Genomic DNA, 22,757 nt, shown 5'->3' on the forward strand with positions numbered 1-22,757 from the left:
AGACACAGCTTATGGATAACGGTCGCCATTCTGGTTCAGCGCGGAGCGCATGCGCTGTGGCCTTTAGACGTCATAGAGAGTAGGCGGAGCTTCAGGTTTCTGTTCTCACCGGGTCCTAGTGTCCGGGGCAGACACCATCCAGGACAGCACGTTTTAAAACATATTCCCCACTTTCAGGTTGGGCATGATGTTGGGTCATATAATTTTAATTTTTTTTAATGAATTTAAAGCATCCAGTTCTTTTATTCCAATTATGGGGCAATATACCGTGGCCAATTCAGCTCCCCTTTCTTTTGGGTTGTGGGGGGGGGAGACATACACAGATACGGGGAGTATGTGTAAACGCCGCACGGACAGTGACCCGGGGTCGGGTCTTTGGCACCGTGAGACAGCAATGCTTCCCAATTTGGGTCTCATATTTATTTTCAATCATAGGTTACAGCCCCTAATAATAACCTTTTATTGTCACAAGTATGAAGTTTCTGTGAAAAGCCCCTAGTCGCCACAATCCGGCGTCTATTTGTGTAAGCTGGTACAGGAATTGAACCCACGCTATTGGCCTTATTCTGCATCACAAACCAGCTATCTAGCTCACTGAGTTAAACCAGCTAGATAGCCCCTGGATAGTTATCTGAAGGAACTGCTTCTCCACTTGGTTTATACTTCAACCCCACACTCCTAATCACTGCCTGCCCAGTGTGGAGGGGAGTGAATAAGTCAGAGGATCTGCTCCTGGACCTGCTCTTGGGCCTGATTAAAGCAGCAATTTACAGAGCGGCGGGGGGTTAACTCTGGCTGTCAGTCCCTCTTCTGTGGTCTTGTCAATCCCTGGGTGGTCCTGGAGAGGGGGCGTACGGTGTCTACCGGAACTCGTGAGACCTTCCACACCGGTGGACACCTCAGGGTACAGGATGTCTCATAGACACTGGAAACAACATTCTGGTTTAGTTGAGAAGGACGTTTGATTGGACCACAAGTTTGGGGAAACAAGAGAGGAAATAAATCATAGAAACTGGAATTGGCGGTTCTAAATTTCTATCCTGCACTAATGGTAATACTGACACTGTCAATGTCTTTTACAAGGTACAAGAGGACGATGATTTGCAGATGGGAAACTCAAACCAAACATCATATCGAGATCGGACAGAGTCACTCAATTCATGAGCACCTGAATACCATCGGTCTTTGAATGTGGAAGGAGAAATGTTTGTCTGTTCTGTCCGTGGGAAAAGATTTCAAACATCAGTGTGACTGGAAAAGCACCGAGACACACACACAACCGAGTGAGAGTGATCCAGTGAACTGACTGTGGAAAGAGATTTAACCAGTTACACAGCCTGAAAAAACATCACCCCTTTCACTGTCGTGTTCTGTGTGTGGACGAGGCTTCCACTGACCATCCAAACTGGACAGACACACCGACACCACGGAGAAACCGTGGAAATGTGAGGATTGTGGGAAGGGATTCAATTACCCATCTCTGCTGGAAATGCATCGACGCAGTCACACTGGAGAGAGGCCGTTCACCTGCTCCATGTGTGGAAAGGGATTCATTCAGTCATCCCACCTGCGGACCCACCAGCAAGTTCACATTGATGAGGGGCTGTTTAACCAGTCAGACTGTGATAACAACTCTAAAAGCTCAGAGGACCTGGTCAAGCACCAGGTTGTTCGCACTGAGAGACAGTTCAGCTGCTCTCACTGTGGGAAGCTATTCAAACGATCACAGAATCTCATTGAACACGAGCGCACTCACACTGGGGAGAGACCATTCACCTGCTCTGTGTGTGGGAAAGGATTCACACGATCATCCCACCTCGCTACTCACAGACTGGTTCACACAGATAACAGACCTTTCAAATGTACTGAATGTGAGAAGAGTTATAAAACCACAAGTGATCTGCTGATACACCTGCGAGTTCACAATGAGGAGAGGCCCTTCAGATGTACAGTGTGTGGGAAGGGATTTACTCAGTTATCTGGCCTCCAGAAACACCAGCGAGTTCACACTGGGGAGAGGTCATTCACCTGCTCCTTATGTGGAAAGGGATTCATTTATTTAAACAACCTCAGATCACACCAACTTGTTCACTCGGATAAGAAACCTTTCAAATGTTCTGAATGTGAGAAGAGTTTTAAAACCACAAGTGTTTTGCTGAGACACCAGCGGGTTCACACTGAGGAGAGACCGTTCACCTGCTCTGACTGTGGGAAGGGATTCACTCGCTAATCCCACCTGCTGACACACCAGCACACTCACACCGGGGAAAGACCGTTCACCTTCTCTGAGTGTGAGAAGGGATTTACGTGGACAACTCATCTGACACAGCAACAGGTTGATAAATGTCTGCAGGGTTTGGATTCTGCTGTTGTTGCTGCTGTTAATCACATCCAGGACTGAACCATGGTCATTCTGACTGTTGGAGTTTGTTTTTGCTGGTGTTAATAATCTCTGTAACTGGGCTGGAGTTTAATCCTCTGAATATATGTCAAGTGAACTAATATTATTTCAGACACACTATCGAAACCTTCATTTCACTGGGGTAAGAGGCGATTAATTGATGTCCTGTTACTGAATGTTGCATTTTTGTGGCCTTTCCTCCTTTCTAACTCCAGACTATTTCAGTTCTTACACCTTCAGTTACTCTCAAAGCCATGTCCCAGCTCCCTATCGCTTCCAGTGTGTCTGTCTTAGCTTTGGCATCCAGGGGAGGTATTGGTAGCAAACCCAGGATCACTTAACACAAAACCCAGTCATTTGTACTGGAGACCTGGTCAAGCAGCAGGTTGTTCGCACTGAGGGACAGTTCAGTTGTTCGCACTGAGGGACAGTTCAGTTGTTCTCACTCTGGGAAGCTGTTTAAATGATCACAGAATCTAATTGAACATGAACAAACTCGCACTGGGAAGAGTCACATGAAAGTGGTCATTACAAATGATACAAGGACATCCGAAAAAAGGATCATTCCAAACAGTGCAGAAGCACTGCGAACCACCTAGAATCATATATCTCTGGGAAAAGACTGCAGTCGACCAGCCCATATGGAGGCAGCACTGAAATTAGTTCAGTTTGTTTCAATTTGTACTGATGTGCTTGTCTCCTCAATCACCGAAGATGGTGATGTTTGTAGAGCCTCCTCCTCCTGTGATTTGTTTAATTATTCACCACCATGTGGATGTTGCAGGACTGCAGCTTTGATCTGAAACGCTATGAGTGAGATCGCTTAGTCCTGCCGAGAGCTGCTTCTGCTGTTTAATACGTTTATCGTCTCCTGTTATAGGGTCACCAGATTGGAATCTGTTTCAGGGAAACCTGGTGCTGCTCCTGACATGTTCTCCTCCACTGCATGGTGAATCAGGGTTGGTCCCTTGGCTTGATGGTAATGGTAGAGTGAGGGACATGCCAGCCTGTGAGGTTACAGATTGTGTTTAAATATTGTGCTGCTGATGGCTCACAGCACCTCATGAATGCCCAGTTTTGATCTTGATCTGTCCAATTTTTTTGTGCACTCCCAGAACTGGTTGATCTCCCTAAATGCATGACCTCACACGTTTCTGTGTTAAATTACCTATTGCCCCTGGATTGCCCAGTCCACAAATCCATCTCTATTGTTTTGGAGATGATAGCTATCCTCTACAATGTCCAGAATTCGGCCAATCTTTGTGTCATCTGCAAATTTCCTAATCATGCTCCCTTGGTCCAAATTGTTACTATATAGCCCACATAGTAATGGTCCCAACACCGAGCCCTGTGGCACACCGCTTGAAACAACTTTTCCAATTGCAAGGGCAGCCAATGAACATTACCCTTTGTCCCCGGTTACTGAGCCAACGTTTTATCCAGTTTGCCACATTGCCCTGTGTCCCACGGGCTTTCAGCTTTTGCCACATGCGACTTTGTCAAACGCCTTGCTAAAATCTATGTGCACAACATCTCACTGCACGATCTTTAGCAACATTTATTGTCACTTCCTCAAAGAATTTGATCAAATTTGTGAGGCAAGAACTTCCTTTAACAAATCCATGCTGCCTATCCCTGACCAGTCGATGCCTTTCTATGTGACAGTTAATCCTATCTCTCAGGATTCATTCTACTAATGGTGAGAATCAGCTCACTGGCACAGAGAGTGGGTGAAGTGAATAGTACAGATGTATTGAAGGGGAAACTAGACAAACACAAGAGGGAGAAGGGAATAGAGGATTACAATGAGAGATTTAGATGTGGAAAGATGGGAGCAGCTCGAGTGGAGCAGAAACTCCAGCAGGGACTGGATGGGCTGAATGGTCTGTTGCTGTGCTGTATATCCTGTGGAATCGAGCTCTGAATCCACTGCGTTATTTCTGTTTGAGTCGGGAAGCAGCATGACGTTAAACTGAGGACTATAATCAAAATCTCCCAGGCCACTGTCCTTCCCACCCTGCTGTGTGGAGCAGAATCCTGGGGATGCGGGAGCTACAGCTCTGGAACTCTTCCAGCAAAGACTCCTGAGGACCATCATAAAAATTCAATAGCAGGAGAAAAATCTCAAAACAACCAGGTTACCCATTGTGCTGGGCTCAACAGCATGGAGACCATCCTCCAGAACATTGAACTTGGCAGCCAGGTCATGTCTCCCACATGGATGACTATAAAATCCCCAAGCAGACCTTCAATGGGGATTGTCTCAGGACAAACAACATCACAGTGGTCAGTACAAATGATACAAGGATATCCAAAATAGGATCCTTACAAACGTCTGCACTGCAGACCACCTCTCTGGGAAAAGACTGCAATCGACCAGTCCATGTGGAAGCAAGATTGAATTTGGTTCAGTTTGTTTCAAGGACCATCAACAACAAACTCATAACATCTGACATTCCCAGACAAAGACCAGAAGTGGAACAGCTACAAAGGTTTCCCCTGAGCACCAACAACAACATAAACTGCCAGTTATGTGGACGTCCATGTCGTCCCACATCAGACCCTCAGTCACAATAGGATCCACAGAAACCAATGTAATTAATGTCAGCTTGGACATACTCGAACAATGAGGAGTTGACCCCAACATTATCCCTGTTCTCCGGATGGGATCACTGTACTCTGTCTGTATTATTGCAGAGCTGTTAATGAAGTCAGCAAAAGACAATCTGTTGTTGGGAGCTTGATGATAGAAATATAGAAAATTGAAGGAGTGGTCATTTCGCCCTTCGAGCCTGCGTCTCATTCATGATGATCATGGCTGATCTCCCAATTCAGTAACCGATTCCTGCTTTTCCCTCTTTTTAAAAAAAAAATAATTTTTATTGAAATTTTTACAAAATATAAACATCTCAACTCTATTAACAAAACAACCACGGTAACACCCCAAGAACAACACCCACCTAACTTCAAAAACAACTACAAACAAAAGGAAAAAAAACACAAAAGAACACCCAAACAACAAAAGGGAAAGAGACAACACCCGCCACATCCCCCAAACCCATGTACACAGTTCTCCCTCCCACCGATCCAAACCACCCCCCCCCCCTCCCCCCGCCCCTGGGTTGCTGCTGCTGCTGCTGCCGGCCTATTTACCTACCGTTCCGCCGGGAAGTCTAGGAAAGGCTGCCACCGCCTAAAGAACCCTTGTACTGATCCCCTCAGGGCAAATTTCACCTTCTCCAATTTAATGAACCCCGCCATATCATTGATCCAGGCCTCCACGCTTGGGGGCCTCGCATCCTTCCATTGGAGCAAGATCCTCCGCCGGGCTACTAGGGACGCAAAGGCCAGAACACTGGCCTCTTTCGCCTCTGCTTTTCCCTCATATCCTTTGATCCCTTTCGCCCCAAGCTCTATATTATCTGGTATCTGAAACCACAGGATTCAATATTTAGAGTCAACAAGATGAAGAAGGATGTGTTCATCAGGGCCCAATTATCCAGCTGGATATTCACAGGCGAAAGTCAGTCTGTTATCGAACACATTGAGGGAATTGAACAGAGAAAAATCCCGATTGTAAGAAACCCGCAAATAATTTGTAAATATCTGTCAAATGTTGGCAGGTTCCAACTGTCGATTTCCATCACACTGAAGTCAATGAGAGGCGGGAGGGTGGTTATTCTGGACCTAAAAAACACCAGTTTAGCACAGCTAGAGTATGAAGTATAGTTCTGGTCACCATATTACAGGGACTAGGGAATAGCTCATTCTCAGCCAGTACAAACATGGTGGGCTGAATGGCCTCCTCTGTGCTGGAAACTTTTAGGATTCTGTGATGACAAGTGATCCTTGTATTTTTATCCAAGATAGACCTCAGCCCAGTCATTCACTCCAAGTGCTGATGTGATGGTTCAAGCCAAGAGGTGTGTTTTGGAATCTTGTATTTTTAGAGACAGACACTCATTGAAAAGGAAAACAGAGAAAAGAAACTGACTCTCAGCTACCAAGGAATCTAAGACTGAAACTGAGTAGAATTGTATAAAAGGACAAAGAGAACCCTCAGCGCTCAGTCACAGATTGTGGGTTCAGTGGTGCAGTACAGGCAGGTTGAGGAGTCTGAAATGAAATAAAAATGAAATGAAAATCGCTTATTGTCACATGTAGGCTTCAAATGAAGATATTGTGAAAAGCCCTTGGTCGCCACATTCCGGCGCCTGTTCGGAGAGGCTTGTATGGGAATTGAACCGTGATGCTGGCCTGCCTTGGTCGGCTTTAAAAGCCAGCTCTTTAGCCCTGTGCTAAACCAACTCCTGGATTCAGAAGCTGAAAATAAGCAAAGATGCATTTTCGGAAGATAACATTGGTGGCGATACACCATCCAGACCATAAGATATAGGAGCAGAATTAGGCCATTTAACCCATCGGGTCTGCTCTGCCATTGAATCGTGGCTAATATGTTTCTCATCCCCATTCTCCTCATTAGCCAATCAGAGGGCTAGGTAGTGTTGAGGAAGCAGGGAGGCTGCAGAAGTGTAAAAGTGTGAGATTGTGCACTTTGGAAGGAAGAATAGGGGCATAAATTATTTTCTACAAAGGCTTCGAAATCGGAAGCGCAAAGGGAGTTTGAAGGTCTAGTTCAGAATTCTCTCGGTTAACATGCAGGTTCACTTGGCAGTGAGGAAGGCAAATGCAATGTTAGCACGCATGTCGAGAGAGCTCGAATACAAGAGCAGGGATGTAATGTTGAGGCTGTATATGGCTCTGGTCAGACCCCATTTATAATATTGTGAGCAGTTCGGGCCCCATATCTAAAGAAGGAAGTGCTGGCCTTCGAATGGGTCCAGAGGAGGTTCACAGGAATGATCCCTGGAATGAAGAACTTGTCACATAAGGAGCAGTTGAGGATTCGGGTCTGTACTCGATGGAGTTTAGAAGGATGAGTCTTACAGAATACTGAGCAGCCGAGAAAGAGTGTACGTGGAGAGGGTGTTTCCACTAGTAGGAGAAACTAGATCCAGAGATGACTGCCTCAGACTGAAGGGACGATCCTTTAAAAGAGATGAGGAGGAATTTCTTCAGCCAGAGGGGGGTGAATCTGTGGAACTCTTTGCCGCAGAAGGCTGTGGAGGCCAAGTCACTGAGTGACTTTAAGACAGAGATAGATAGGTTCCTGATTAATAAGGGGATCAGGGGTTATGGGGAAAAGGCAGGAGACTGGGGATGAGAAAAAGATCAGCCATGATTGAATAGCAGAGGAGACTGGATAGGCTGAATGGCCTTATTCTGCTCCTTCTTTTATGGTCTTAATGTAATAAAACATCCCTCGGTGCTTCCGAAGTATCAGAAAGAGGAAAATGACATTGAGTCACGTCGGCTGTTATTAGGGTAAATGGACAAAATCTTTTATATATATATATAAATTTAGTGTATCCAATTAATTTTTTTCCAAATAAGGAGCAATTCAACGTGGCAAATCCACCGACCCTGCACATCTTTGGGGTGTGGGGGCGAAGCCAATGCAAAGACAGAGAGAGTGTACAGACTCCACACGGACAGAGACCCAGAGCCAGGATCGAACCTGGGACCTTGGCGCTCTGAGGCAGAGTGCTAACCGTTGTGCCACCGTGCTGCCCTTAAATGGATACAATCTTGAATGGAGAGGGAGATTTTAACAAGTATCTTTAATCAGTGCCGAGAGGTGGAGACGGCAGACAGCTTGAGGGAGGTCTTCAAAGAAACTCGCGTGTCAAAGATATAAAAAAACTCTTACAACACCAGGTTAAAGCCCAACAGGTTTGATTCAAACACGAGCTTTCGGAGCGCAGCTCCTTCCTCAGGTGAATGGAATGAGGTGAATTCCTCATTCACCTGAGGAAGGAGCTGTGCTCCGAAAGCTCGTGTTTGAATCAAACCTGTTGGACTTTAACCTGGTGTTGTAAGACTTCTTACTGTGCTCACCCCAGTCCAACGCCGGCATCTCCACATAATTAAAAAACTCAACAGACTACATTTAACACAAAACAGAGGTTTGATTTTTATCCAGAATATATAACTTAGCTGAAGTTTATCAACATCAGCAAAACAGACTCCAATGAATATGGTTTAGACATGAATGTCATTCCCAACAAAATCCAATCATTGTTATTTGTGAACTGGCTGGTGTTTCCGCAGGTTCGATTATTGACGGAATCCCCAGAGTGAACTCACCAGTGTGTCAGCCGGGTGGGTAACTAGTCAATCCCTTCCCACACACAGAACATAAAAATGGTCACTCCCCAGTCTGAATGCGCTGATGAATTTCCAACTGTACCTTTGCCCACAGTCCCGACATTTCCACGTTTTTCCCCCCGATTGAACACGCTAGTGTTTCTGAGTTTATGAATTAGCAAATCCCATTTTACACACAGAGCAGGTGAATGGTCTCTCCTCAGTGTGAATCCGCTGGTGTTTCTGTAGGTTTAATGACTGAGTGAATTCCTTCCCATACTCGGAGCAGGTAAATGGTCTCGCCCTGGTGTGACTCCGCTGTTGTTTCCGGAGTGTGAATGAATCAGCAAATCCCTATTTAGACCCAGTGCAGGCGGACGGTCTCTCCCCATTGTGAACCCGCTGGTGTTGCCGTAAGTTGGATGAATCAGCAAATCCCTTTTTACACACAGTGCAGGTGAATGGTCTCTCCCCAGTGTGAAGTCGCTGGTGTGTCTTCAGGGTGGATGACTGTGTGAATCCCTTCCCACACTGAGAGCAGGTGAACGGTTTCTTCCCAGTGTGAACCCGTTGGTGTGTCAGCAGGTGGGATGAAGTGGTGAATCCCTTCCCACACTTGGAGCAGGTGAACGGTCTCTCCCCATTGTGAACCCGCTGGTGTTGCCATAAGTTGGATGAATCAGCAAATCCCTTTGCACACACAGTGCAGGTGAACGGCCTCTCTCCTGTGTGATGGCGCCGATGAAGTTTCAGGCGAGATGGGTAAGTGAATCCCTTCCCACAGTCCTCACATTTCCACGATTTCTCCCCAGTCTGACTACACTTGTGTTTTGACAGGTCAGATGATCTGCTGAATCCTCGTCCACACTCAGAACATGTGTACGGTTTATCCCCACTGTGAACGATACTTTTTCCTTTCATTTTTAAACTTTGATGATGTTCCGATGATATACGGGCGATGGTAAATTGTGAGGCTCCGTGCGATCTTGATGTGATGTTGGTTTGAGTTTCCCAAATGCAAATCCTTTGAACCTCCTGTGAAATTGATTGAAAACAGAAAATAAGGAGTGAGAGAGAACGACAAAAACACAAAGGCAGGTTGTGAAATTGAGCTGAATGAATCTGGTCATTTGTGGGGCCGGCACTGGGAAAAATCGACCATGAAAACTGCTGGATTGTTGTAAAAACTCAACTGGTTCACAGATGTCCTTCAGGGAAGGGAAGCTGCCAAACTGGAGTCCCACTCACTCACTCATCACCCCTATGCTCACTGACCTACATTGGGACTCAGCTAAGCAACATCTGAATGGAACATTCGCATCCCTGTTTGCAAATCTTCCTCTTTACTATTTCCAGCTACACAGGTGTTTAATTCTTCAACCGCAGTTCAAACATAAATACTTACATTCAGGTCCTGATTAACTGAGTGCCTGCCAGATTTTGATGTCAATCTTGGTTTTCCAGAGGGGGGTGGGGGAGGGGGAGAGAGCGAGAGAAAGAGAGAAGGGATTTTATATGTCGACAGGTGGTTGTCCTTCTTCCCACAGACATTTTGCATTGTTTTCCAAGGGTCACACCAGCCCCAGAGACATGGAACCCCTCACAGGTAACAGAGCAGAGCACTAAAAGCTCAAAGGTATTGATAAATGCTCAGACATACTTAGCTGTGAAACAGTTTCACTGTTTTCCATATTAAAATCTCCCACTGTCGCCTGCAGCTGGAAAGATATCAGAAGCTCTGTAGTCGGAGGAAAAAGCTCCCAGTTGAGGAGAACGGGGATGATGTCACCATGCAATTGGAGGTGCCTGATGACATCACAGACAGGAAGACAGAGCATCTGGATCTGTGCAAACCAGTGGTCACCACACATTATGGAGGATGTGATGGTCCTTGAGAGAGTGCAGGGGAGACTTACCAGAATAGTTCCAGGAATGAGGGATTTGAGTAGCAATGTTATGTTGGAGAAACTGTGGTTGTTCTTCTTGGAGCAAAGGAGAATGATAGAGGTGTTCAAGTTTCTGATTGGTCTCAGTAAAGTAGCTAAAGAAATGTTGCTTCTACCAGCCGATTGGAAGGATTTCAGGACACAGATTTAAGATTTGGAGCAAGAGCTACAGGGTGATATAAGAAAGAAATTTTGCAGTGAGTGGAAATGACTTGGAGTTCAATGCTTACGCTGAATGTGCAATAATATCCAGGACCTGATGAATCGAGTGATGCTGTCAGCGTTTGATGTCAGGTTTTGTTTATGTTTTCTGTCTGCAAATCCTTTTCTAATACCCTGAAAATGAAAGTAACAAAAGCCATCACTGTCAGTCCAAAATCGAAATTCAACTGGACCTGGGTCCAGTTTCATGTGCGCCACTAGAGATTACCCTCAAAACCTCTTTCCAGTAATCCTCCAGCTTTGGACAGGACCAAAACGTTTGAACGTGGTTTGAGCGTACTAGGGAACAAGCAATTCTGGATTTGGTGATGTGTAAAGTCAGCAGAGGACAACTAAAAAAGCAATAAGGGGCGAGAAGATGAAATATGAGTGCAAGCTACCTAGTAATATAAAAGAAGATAGGAAGAGAATTTTTTTTTATATATATAAATGGTATATACATACCTTTCAATATTTAAAAGATAAGAATGTGGCAAAAATAGACATTGGACCACTGGAAAATGTAACAGAAGTAATAATAACAAACAAAATAAATAACAGAAGAACTGAATAGTTACTTTGCATCAGTTTTCACTGTGGAGTACACCTATAAGACCATAAGACATAGGAGTGGAAGTAAGGCCATTCGGCCCATCGAGTCCACTCCACCATTCAATCATGGTTGATTTCAACTCCATTTACCCGCTCTCTCCCCATAGCCCTTAATTCCTCGAGAAATCAAGAATTTATCAATTTCTGTCTTAAAGACACTCAATGTCCCGGCCTCCACCGCCCTCTGTGGCGATGAATTCCACAGACCTACCACTCTCTGGCTGAAGAAATTTCTCCTCATCTCTGTTCTAAAGTGACTCCCTTTTATTCTAAGACCCTCGATGTTGTGCCGAGCAATGATCACCCTATTCAAACCCACATACCACCCTATACCCGTAACCCAACAACCCCCCCCCCCCCTTAACCTTACTTTTTAGGACACTACAGGCAATTTAGCATGGCCAATCCACCTAACCCGCACATCTTTGGACTGTGGGAGGAAACCAGAGCACCCGGAGGAAACCCACGCACACAGGGGGAGGACGTGCAGACTCCGCACAGACAGTGACCCAGCCGAGAACTGAACCTGGGACCCTGGAGCTGTGAAGCATTTATGCTAACCACCATGCTACCGTGCTGCCCTGTTGTCACAAGAAGTCTTTCATTAACACTGCCATGAAGTTACTGTGAAAATCCCTTCGTCACCACATTCGAGCGTCTGTTCGCGTACACAGAGGGAGAATTCATAATGTCCAATTCACCTAACAACACGTCTTTCTCGACTCGTAACCCAACAACCCCCTCCCCCCCTCCCCCCCCTCCCTCCCTCCCCCTCCCTCCCTCCCCCTCCCTCCCTCCCCCTCCCCCTCCCTCCCTCCCCCCCCTCCCTCCCTCCCTCCCCCCCTCCCTGCCTCCCCCCCCCCTCCCTCCCCCCCTCCCCCCCCCCCCCCCCTCCCCCCCCTCCCCCCCCCCTCCCTCCCCCCCTCCCTCCCCCCCTCCCTCCCCCCCCCCCCTCCCTCCCCCCCCTCCCCCTCCCTCCCCCCCCTCCCCCTCCCTCCCCCCTCCCCCCCTCCCTCCCTCCCCCCCTCCCTCCCTCCCCCCCTCCCTCCCTCCCCCCCTCCCTCCCTCCCCCCCTCCCTCCCTCCCCCCTCCCTCCCTCCCTCCCCCCTCCCTCCCTCCCTCCCCCCCCTCCCTCCCCCCCCTCCCTCCCTCCCCCCCCTCCCTCCCTCCCCCCTCCCTCCCTCCCCCCTCCCTCCCCCCTCCCTCCCTCCCTCCCCCCTCCCTCCCCCCCTCCCTCCCTCCCTCCCCCCCTCCCTCCCCCCCTCCCCCCCCTCCCTCCCTCCCTCCTCCCCTTCCCTCCCTCCTCCCCCTTCCCTCCCTCCTCCCCCTCCTCCCCCTCCCCCCCCTCCCCCCCTCCCCCCCCCTCCCCCCCCTCCCCCCCCTCCCCCCCCCCCCCCCCCCTCCCCCCCTCCCCCCCCCCTCCCCCCCCCCTCCCCCCCTCCCCCCCCCCTCCCCCCCTCCCCCCCCCCCTCCCCCCCCTCCCCCCCTCCCCCCCCCCCTCCCCCCCCCCTCCCCCCCTCCCCCCCCTCCCCCCCCCCCCCCCTCCCCCCCCTCCCCCCCCCCCCCCCTCCTCCCCCTCCCCCCCCCTCCTCCCCTCCCCCCCCCTCCTCCCCCCTCCCCCCCTCCTCCCCCCTCCTCCCCCCTCCTCGCCCCCCCCCCTCCCCCCCCCTCCTCGCCCCCCCCCCTCCCCCCCCCTCCTCGCCCCCCCCCCTCCCTCCCTCCCCCCCCTCCCCCTCCCTCCCTCCCTCCCTCCCCCTCCCTCCCTCCCCCTCCCTCCCTCCCTCCCCCTCCCTCCCTCCCCCTCCCTCCCTCCCCTCCCCTCCCTCCCCTCCCCTCCGTCCCCCCCTCCCTGAACCTTACTTTTTAGGACACTACAGGCAATTTAGCATGGCCAATCCACCTAACCCGCACATCTTTGGACTGTGAGAGGAAACCAGAGGACCCAGAGAAAACCCATGCACACAGGGAGAACATGCAGACTGCGCACAAATAGTGACCCAAACCAGGATTCGAGCCAGGGACCCTGGAAATGTGACGCCACAGTGCTAACCATTGTGCTAGAGGGGCTGGCCTGAGGAATTAGCCTCCACAGAAAGTCGTTCAGGCCAAAACCTTTTATGTTTTCAAGAAGCAGTCAAATACAGCACCGAGGGTGATGGGTAAAAGGGTACGAGGGGAAGCCGAGGTCAGGCTCTTGATTGGATGATCAACCAGGATCATAATGAATAGTGGAACATGCTCGATAGGCGAAATTGCCTCCTTTCGCTCCTATTCTCTCTGTTTCTGTGAACTATTCCCGCCCTCTGTGCCTTGGGCAAGAGAAAAATAACACGAAAGGGCTCTTGCGGGATTTCAACCCGGGCCTCTCGCAAACTTCAACACGGAAAAACCCGAAGCGGGAATCATATCCCTAAACCAATAAGCCACTTTCTGGGATCGAAGTGAATCAAAGGGTACTTTAATTGCAATCCAAAACCGAATAGAATTCTGCCGTAAAAATCCAGCGGCATTTGTGCACAGGAAATCGAAGCTAATTTTCACCTCCGTGTCATCTCTTCTTGGCTCCAGACTATTGAGGGATGAATACATGTTTGTTTTCCCCACCAGCATTCATCATCACACCGCTCCGGGTTGTCAATGGGGGAAAAATATCTGCCCAATGTTGCTAACTTGACCACAGTGTCAAACTTTGCAGTCTCTTTGTGCTTCACATCTTTGTGGAAGCCCAATTCAGCTGGAAAACACAGTCACGTGGCAGAGAAACCGATCTAACATCGGCATCACAGAATGTCAGACCAGATTCACAGCCATTCAACATTTCACAACTGTGTGAACTATCTCACTACAATGTGTCCAATTTCTATTCTGTTTCTGCTTATCTGGGTCCTACTCACTGTGGAGCTGTGAATGAGCGAATCATTGATGAGTTTATTGGAATCCAATAACTTCATAGCCTTCTAGTGAGTTGGATTTAGATACATGGTCTGCCAATTTGATGTTATATTTTAAGGGAATATTCAATCAGTATCACAGGTGTGGGAACTCACCGGATGTCATTGGTTTTCAACGTTTTAGTTTAAGTACCCATTGATAACCTGGGACTGTGACAATGGATACAGACTAGGGACAAAATTAGCGAGAACTTTGTCCGGATGGTATCGGAGTAACCACCTTTCTCTGAATAGATGACCAGTTGCACCACAGTGATTGAGTCTTTCCAATCGACCGGTCAGCCACTTTTAGAAATATTTGTAACATTATTTATCTCCCATTGAACAGTGTCTAATCGGGGGGGGGGGGGGGGGGGGGGGGGCTGGTTTTCTCTGAAGGTGTTGAGCCAGGAAGTGCCCATCTCCACTGCCTGTAACATTGAGGATACTACATCAATCATCTACTCGATCACACCAGGAATGACCCCTTAATTTGCGCAGATATTCACAATAGTTTGTCTGTTGAATTTATTAATTAATTTCAGTTGCACAAGAAATCATTTTCGCTTCTGTTTGGATGGTTCAATGGTGCTGTTGTTACCCAGCATCCCCTGGAGGTGTGAATGTGCCCTATTCACTCTGCGGGAGGTCAGTACGCAGGCTCAGTGCTGAGCTCTCCGGATCATGCGCAGTGTCACCTTGCCCAGAGGCGGGTGAGTGCGGGAGAGGTTTTTGTTCATGGGAGAGAGCGGGCGGGGCGGAGCGGAGCGGAGCGGAGGGAGGAATGGAGCCGGGAGGTGAGGGTGGGGAGGGAGTGGAGGCTTCATAAACACCCGGGGTAGGCCCCAACCCCAAGTCCGGGGTTTGTAGCTCGAAGGCTTTTTACCTGAGAATAGGCCCAGTTTTAAAAACCATAATGTTTCAGCAGGAGCAGTGCGCATGCGGCACTGTCTTGTTTCTATCGATAGAGGGGGCGGGGCTTCAGGGTCCCAGTGACCAGGAGAGAAAATCGCGGAGTCGTTGATTTTCATCTCAATCTGGACACAGCAACTCCGACCAAACAGACCTGAGTTAGGGATGGACAATGTGTGGTGGGGCGAATGCACGGCAGTCCGGTGAACAAAAAACGTAAGATTAGAATTACAATTGGGCAGCATGGTAGCATTGTGGATAGCACAATTGCTTCACAGCTCCAGGGTCCCAGGTTCGATTCCGGATTGGGTCACTGTCTGTGCGGAGTCTGCACGTCCTCCCTGTGTGTGCGTGGGTTTCCTCCGGGTGCTCCGGTTTCCTCCCACAGTCCAAAGATGTGCAGGTTAGGTGGATTGGCCATGATAAATTGTCCTTAGTCTCCAAAATTGCCCGTTGGGTTGGGTTACTGGATTATGGGGATAGGGTGGAGGTGTGGACCTTGGGTAGGGTGCTCTTTCCAAGAGCCGGTGCAGACTCGATGAGCCGAATGGCCTCCTGCACTGTAAATTGTATGATAATTAGGACATTAGGCTCATTAAGACTGCTCCCTATTTGATAATTTGATTCCCATTCACCACTCTGCCATTGTCTAACTTCCTCTGTCTCGAACAGTGGATTTATTCCAACAATGTTTGGTATTTAACTGTTTTTCCTGCCAACTGTTTCTAAATGTGGTTTCCACTGCTGCCCATCCCTTGGCGATGTGCTGCTGATTTACCAGTTTGACGTTCCCATGGTCAGGAATTACATTTTTTGCAGCTAGATATCATTTCCCTTCCAATTCTGAGCTTATATTGACCAACAAATTCAGTACCATTTCTATTCCATTTACTTAATTCTGCACACCCTTAAACATTAACTCTGTTTCTCTCTCCAAGGATACTGCCAACCTGCGGTGTTCCTTCAGCATTTTCTCTTATTTCACATTTTTGGCACAGTAGGAAGTCTAACAACACTAAGTTAATGTTCAACAGGTTTGTTTTGGATCACAAGCTTTCGGAGCACCGCTCCTTCCTCGGGTAAATTTCCAGCAACTGCAGAATTTTTTCACGAGTTTCATACAAAACTAAATCGAGAAACAGAGATGGGCCAATTAAGAAACGGTCTGTCTGGGGTTAGGTGTTGGTGGTGGAGATCGGACCCTTTCCTCCAGTGCAATGATAGAATGATTGCATCACAGAGAGAGGCCATTTCGGACATTTAGTTCCCCATCTGACCTGGAGATCCATCTACGCAGTCACACTGGGGAGAGACCGTTCACCTGCCCTCAGTGTGGGAAGGGGTTTACTCAGTCATCCAGCCTGCTGAGACATCAGAGAGTTCACAAGGGGAAGAGGCCGCTCTCTTTTACTGAGTGTGGGAGAAGATTCACTCTGTTATCCAATCTGTTAGGACCCCGAAGTGGTCACACTGGGGAGAGGCCGTTCACTTGCTCTGTATGTGGGAAGAGATTCACTCGGTCATCCCACTTGATGGCTCATCAGCGAGTTCACACTGGGGAGAAATCATTTACCTGCTTGGTGTGTGGGAAAGGATTCACTCAGTCATCCCACCTGCTGAAACACCAGCGAGTTCACACTTAGGAGAGACCTTTTAAATGCCTGAACTGTGAGAAGTGCTTTAAAAGTTCTGCGGAACTGACATCCCATCAACGGGTTCACTCTGATGAGAGACCATTTAAATGCCTGGACTGCAGGAAGTGCTTTAAAAGCTCTGGAGAACTGATGACCCATCAAAATGTTCACACTGATGAGAGACCGTTCAGGTGCTCCCACTGTGGGACTGGGTTCAGGAAATTAGCTCAACTCACCGAACACCAGAGAATTCACACTGGGGACAGGCCGCTCACCTGCTCTGAATGTTGGAAGCAATTCAATCATTCATCCAACCTGCTGGCACATCGCCGCATTCACACACCGGAGAGAGACCATTCACCTGCTCCAAGTGTGGGCAGGGATTCACTCAATCATCCAATCTGCTGAGATACCAGCGAGGTCACAAGTAATTACAGTGATTGGATTTTGCTGTTAATCACATGAGGGACGAGGGCGGCACAGTGCACAGAGGTTAGCACTGCTGCCTCAAGGCAGTGAGGACCCAGGTTCGATCCCGGCCCCAGGTCACTGTCCGTGTGGAGTTTGTACATTTTTCCCGTGTCTGCGTGGGCCTCACCCCCACAACCCAAAGGATGTGCAGGGTGGGTGGATTGGCCATGCTAAATTGCCCCTTAATTTGGAAAAAAAGAATTGGCTACTCTAAATTTTTTTATTTTTGAATCATGTGAAGGATTGAAGATGAGTCATTGGTGTCTGTTCCTGCTGATGTTAATAAACACCAGCCCAGTTATAGGGGTTAATATTCTGCGTGCAATGCTAATAAAATCAGCCTTGTGTTAAATACAGGGTGTTGAGTCTTTTTAATATCTCTAACCTAAGTTCTCCCTCTCCCCTGTCTCCTCCATCCTCACCGCCAACAAATGTGAGGAGCTCACGGAGCTTCTTTGTCACTCAGATTAGGCGGGGTTTTCCGGTTCTCCCACGACTTGCTTTCCGGTGGGGGAGGAAACTCGCCATTGGCTGCCGGCAGGATATTCCAGTCCTGTCAAAGTCTACGGTATTTTGTGTGGTTCACCCGTCCCACCGTGTGGGAACTGCCGTGAGGGGGTGGCCTCTGGCAGGACTGGAAGATCCAGCCAGCAGGAAGGGCTGGAAAATCCCACCCATTGAAACAATCCGATCAGCTGATTCTGCTGCTCCTCCACTCAACCAAGTTCTGAACTCACAACTTTCCCCTCTTTTTCTGTTATCTCCCATCATGCACTCTCAGAGCTCATCTTGTCTGTGAGACTTACCCTTTGCTCCTTTGACCCGATTCTCACTAAACTGCTGAAGATACAACTTCCACAATCTCCCCGTTTCCACAGTATCTTCATGGAGTCAGTGTCTTTGTGCCTTTCTTTAGACAATCAAGTGCAGCTTCGTCCTCAACCAGAACACATGTGTAGCTTCTCCCCGCAGTGAATGGTGTGATGTTTTTTCAGGCTGTAACCCGTTGAAGCTCTTTCCACAGTCAGTTCACTGGAACACTCTCACTCAGGTGTGTGTTGTGTGGGTCTCAGTGCTTTTCCAGTCACACTGATGTTTCCACAGTCAGTTCACTGGAACTCTCTCACTCGGGTGTGTGTTGTGTGGGTCTCGGTGCTTTTCCAGTCACACTGATGTTTGAAATGTTTTCCCACAATCAGAACAAACAGTTTTCATTCCACATTCATACTCTGAGGATATTCAGGTCCTGACCAACTGAGTGACATGGTCGGATCTTGATGTTGGTTTGTGTTTCCTGTCTGAAAATGCTCTCCTAATGCCCTGGAAAAGGAGTTTACAAAGGCCACACTATCAGTACAGGATAGAAATTCAGAACAGATAATTCCAGTTTCTGCAGAATATTTTAGTCTCTCTTCTTTCCCCAAAGCTATGAATCCCCGTCCCACACACTCTCCCTCCTCCCTGGGGCTGAAATCCAAATAAAGTATTAGATCATTATTTCTGTCTCCTTTTACCAAATTTATATAATTAGAGGTGAGAATACGTTTTATAAGTCACTTAATTCATGAGTTGTAATAGATATTAATCTAAATCAATAACAGATGTGAACCTTGTGTCCAGAACTGTGTGGAGATTTGATGAGCAATCGCGAAGGTAGTTTCTCCAAATCTTCCAGGGTTTCCTTCATTCTTCCTCTCCCTCTCGAACTAAGTTACACCGAATATCTGTGTCAGGGCCTATTCTGGTTTCTGCTTCTCTTCCTGCTGACTTAGTGTCCAAAACGTTTAGCAGGGGTTATTTGGTTACGCGGAGAGGGTGGAAGTGAGGGCTTAAATCAATTATGGAGCAGACTGAATCCAGTGTGTTCGGTCCCTACTCTAACCTTCATTCCTGACATACCAACTCCATCCCTCTCCCTGGCAATAGTCTGAGACTTAACCAGTCTCTTTGTAACCTTGGTTTCATATTTGATCCCAATATGAGCTTCTGACTTCATATCTGTGTTAACACTAAGACCTCCTGTTTCCACTTACGTTACATTATCCGGCCTCTCTCCTGTGTCTGTGCATCTGGTGCTGAAACCCTCGGTCATGCCATTGTCACCTCCTGATTCAACTATTCCATTACACACCAGGCTGCTCTCCCACATTATACCACAGTAAACTCAAAGCCATCCAAATGTCTGCTACCCACGTCTTAATTCACAGAAAGTTCCTTTCCCTTATCACCCCTGTGCTCCCTGATTTGCATTCGCTCACAGTCAATTCTCACCCTTGTTTTCAAATCCCTCCATGGCCTCCTCTCCCCTATCTCTGATCCTGGACTCTTGTACACTCCCGATTATAATTACTCTGCCATTAGTTTAAGTTCTCTCCGCCCCAACACTGAATTCCCTCCCTAAACCTCCCCGTCTCCACCTCACTTACCTCCTTTGAGACTCTCTTTAAAATTCTCCTCTTTAGTCACCTGTCCTAATAGCTCCTTATGTGTCTGGGAGTCTCCCTTTATTTTAAATGAAATGAAGTGAAAATCGCTTATTGTCACAAGTAGGCTTCAAATGAATTTAATGTGAAAAGCCCCTAGTCGCCACATTCTGGCACCTGTTCGGGAGGCTGGAATGGGAATTGAACCCATGCTACCGGCCTGCCTTGGTCTGCTTTAAAAGTCAGCTACTTAGCCCTGTGCTAAACCAGCCCCCTATGTTTTAGAACATAGAACATACAGTGCAGAAGGAGGCCATTTGGCCCATCGAGTCTGCACCGACCCACTTAAGCCCTCACTTCTACCCTATCCACGTAACCAAATAACCCCTGCTAAACGTTTTGGACACTAAGGGCAATTTAGCATGGCAAATTCATCCAACCTGCACGTCTTTGGACTGTGGGAGGAAACCGGAGTATCCGGTGGAAACCCACACAGACACGGGGAGAACGTGTAGACTCCTCATAGAGGACAGTGACTCAGCGGGATATTGAACTTGGGACCCTGGTGCTGTGAAGCTACAGTGCTAACCACTTGTGCTACAGTGCTGCCCTGAACATTTTATAATGTTCCTGTGAAGTTGACTGGGATGATTTCTGATGTTGAATGTGTTATGTAAATAGAAATTGTCGTTGACGATAACCCTGACCTCCTGTTTTACAACCCATAGAATATTACAGTGCAGTACAGGCACTTCGACCCTCGATGTTGCGCCGACGTCTGGTTACACAATAAACTATCTCTGATGGTTTGCAGCCTCTATAAAGACGGCGGCCGTTAACTCAGGCCTGTCACCGGGAGCAGGCCGCAGCTGTCCCCCCGCTCGATGCAAACCCGGGCCCGGAAACTTCTTCTTGGGGTTTGGACCCTCCTCCGGGTTTCAGTGAAACCTCCCGGCCGAGTCCAGCGTCGGCACTGCGCATGCTCCAGCTCACAATGCACAGGGAGTGATTGACGGCAGCTCTGAACCAATAGAAAGAGAGGAGTGAGCCTGGAGGACCGACTGGTTGCAGCAGGTCATCCAACCAATCGGAGTGAACGAGGGGCGGGGCTGTGCCCTGTCGCCCACGGGAGCTGGAGGATGCGCAGTACAGATGACAGCACAGGATTCAGGCGATTGAGTGGAAATCTTCAAGTTCGTCAAATTCGGTTTGGTGAGTCATGAGGGAGGGATGGAGCCGGCGGATGGGTCGGGAGGCTTCATAAACACTCCGTGCAGCCCAAGCCGTGAATACGAAGCTCGGATACGGCAGCTGAACCAGCGAACGCTGCCCGGGCTTTTCCCCGAGACAGGCCCGGGAGGCCGGGCGCATGCGCAGGGAGCGAAAGCCCCGGCTTTGCCCCGCCTCCCATTCACTCTGATTGGCTGGAGGATCAGCTGCTCCTGTTCGGTCTTCCAGCCGCACCCCCTCTTCCTATTGGTCCGAACCCGCAGTCAATCAGTCCCCGGGAGCTGGAGCAATCCCTTCACCATCATTGTCAGCTCCCTGGTTTGCAGCTGCGGAGCTTCTCCCTCCCTCCCGGGAACAGGCCCAGGTTAACGGGCACCATCCTGCTTCACACACTGGAGGGTGGTTCACATCAGAGGGTGGGGGAGGGGGGATAATAAATAAGAGCTCACACTTTGCACTCAAATCAATGAGGACTCTGATTCTGGCAAGGAAGGAAACCCTGGCAGGTGGGCGGGGAGGATTCACAAACACCCGCTGGAGGCCCCAAACCCCCAATAAGACCCATTGATTTTATTGTCAGTCTGCAGACAGGAGCTGGAGAACTGAACCCAGGCAGAGGAGAGGGAGCGAGAAAACTGGGAGTGGACGAAAGAAATGGTGCAGATGGTGAGATGGGTTTGGATTTCAGCCCAGGAAGGAGGGAGAGTTTGTGGGACGGGGATTTACAGCTTTGGGGGAACAAGAGAGGAAAAAATGTTCCAGAGAAACTAGAATTGCCTGTTCAGAATTTATATCCTGGACTGACAGTGATGGCTTTCGTAAAGTCCTTTTACAGGGGGTTAGAATCGTAGAACTTGCACACAAAAACTGAACCCAACAGAAAGGTTTGTCTCTTTGCGAATTCTATCCTGCATTGACAGTGATGACTTTGTAAATGAAAGATTACAGCTCTGAGGAAAGATTAAATGGAGTGGGGCCTTTTTTCTATCGACAACAACAAATTAAACAGTGACCTGCTATAATCTTTAAAATTATCAGTAGTTTGGAGAGGGGCGATGTGAGAGAGTGACCACCAATAAACAAGTCATAAATACAAGGTAGGTATGAATAAATCCAAGGGGACCATACAGACAAAATTATTTATGTCAGATTCAGAATGTGCAACTGATTACCATGGAAAGGAGTTGAGGAAAGTGCTGAGATGTTTTCAAAAGTAAACGGGACAAGCACATGAGAGAAAATGGAATCGAAAATCAGCTGAAAGGCTGAGATTTGACAGGTGTGACAGTCGGAGATGTGTGCCGAGTATTGACAGCAGCAGAATCTGTGACAGAATGGCCTGTTTGTGTCTTATATATTCACAGTATTTCAATGTAATCTTTTACAGAATATTTGCAGATGCAAACATCATGTCGAGATCTGACAGAGTCACTTGATTCATCAGGACCGGCCTTTCAACATGGAAGGAGAAATGTTTGTCTGTTTTGTCTTTCGGAAAAAAACTCAAACATCACTGTGATTGGAAAAGCACCGAGACACAGACATCTAAGTAATTTTCCACAGTTAGCTGGAATTGAGCTTTAACCAATCACACAGCATGAAATTAAATTGCAGCATTTACATCAGGGAGACACCGTACTCAGGCTTCAACTGATGATCCAAGTTGGAGAGATATAAGGACATTCGTACCAAAGGAATCAAGAAGCAGCAATTGGACATTCAGCCCCGTGAGCCTGTTCTACCATTTAATAACATCACGACTGATCTGATAGTGACCTCAAATCTGCATC

General features: G+C 48.2%; 1 protein-coding gene across 3 annotated transcripts; it reads left to right on the top strand.

Moving 5' to 3' along the window:
- The first annotated feature begins 1,492 nt into the window (after positions 1–1,492).
- LOC119959407 (zinc finger protein 436-like) lies at positions 1,493–22,414 on the top strand. Of its 3 annotated transcripts, none has more exons than XM_038787692.1 (2): positions 1,493–2,543; positions 22,355–22,408. In XM_038787692.1, the coding sequence occupies exon 1, from the start codon at positions 1,535–1,537 to the stop codon at positions 2,228–2,230; it is 696 nt and encodes a 231-aa protein (XP_038643620.1). In that variant the 5' UTR covers positions 1,493–1,534; the 3' UTR covers positions 2,231–2,543; positions 22,355–22,408. The 3 variants fall into 3 exon arrangements, 1 of the variants encoding a protein (XP_038643620.1); XR_005459196.1 differs by lacking the exon at positions 1,493–2,543 and adding an exon at positions 20,339–20,949 and having other exon boundaries at positions 22,355–22,414; XR_005459197.1 differs by lacking the exon at positions 1,493–2,543 and adding an exon at positions 21,739–22,064 and having other exon boundaries at positions 22,355–22,413.
- The last annotated feature ends 343 nt before the right edge of the window (positions 22,415–22,757 follow it).

Source organism: Scyliorhinus canicula, unplaced genomic scaffold (assembly GCF_902713615.1).
Source record: "Scyliorhinus canicula unplaced genomic scaffold, sScyCan1.1, whole genome shotgun sequence".
In the NCBI taxonomy this organism is placed as follows: Eukaryota; Metazoa; Chordata; class Chondrichthyes; order Carcharhiniformes; family Scyliorhinidae; genus Scyliorhinus; species Scyliorhinus canicula.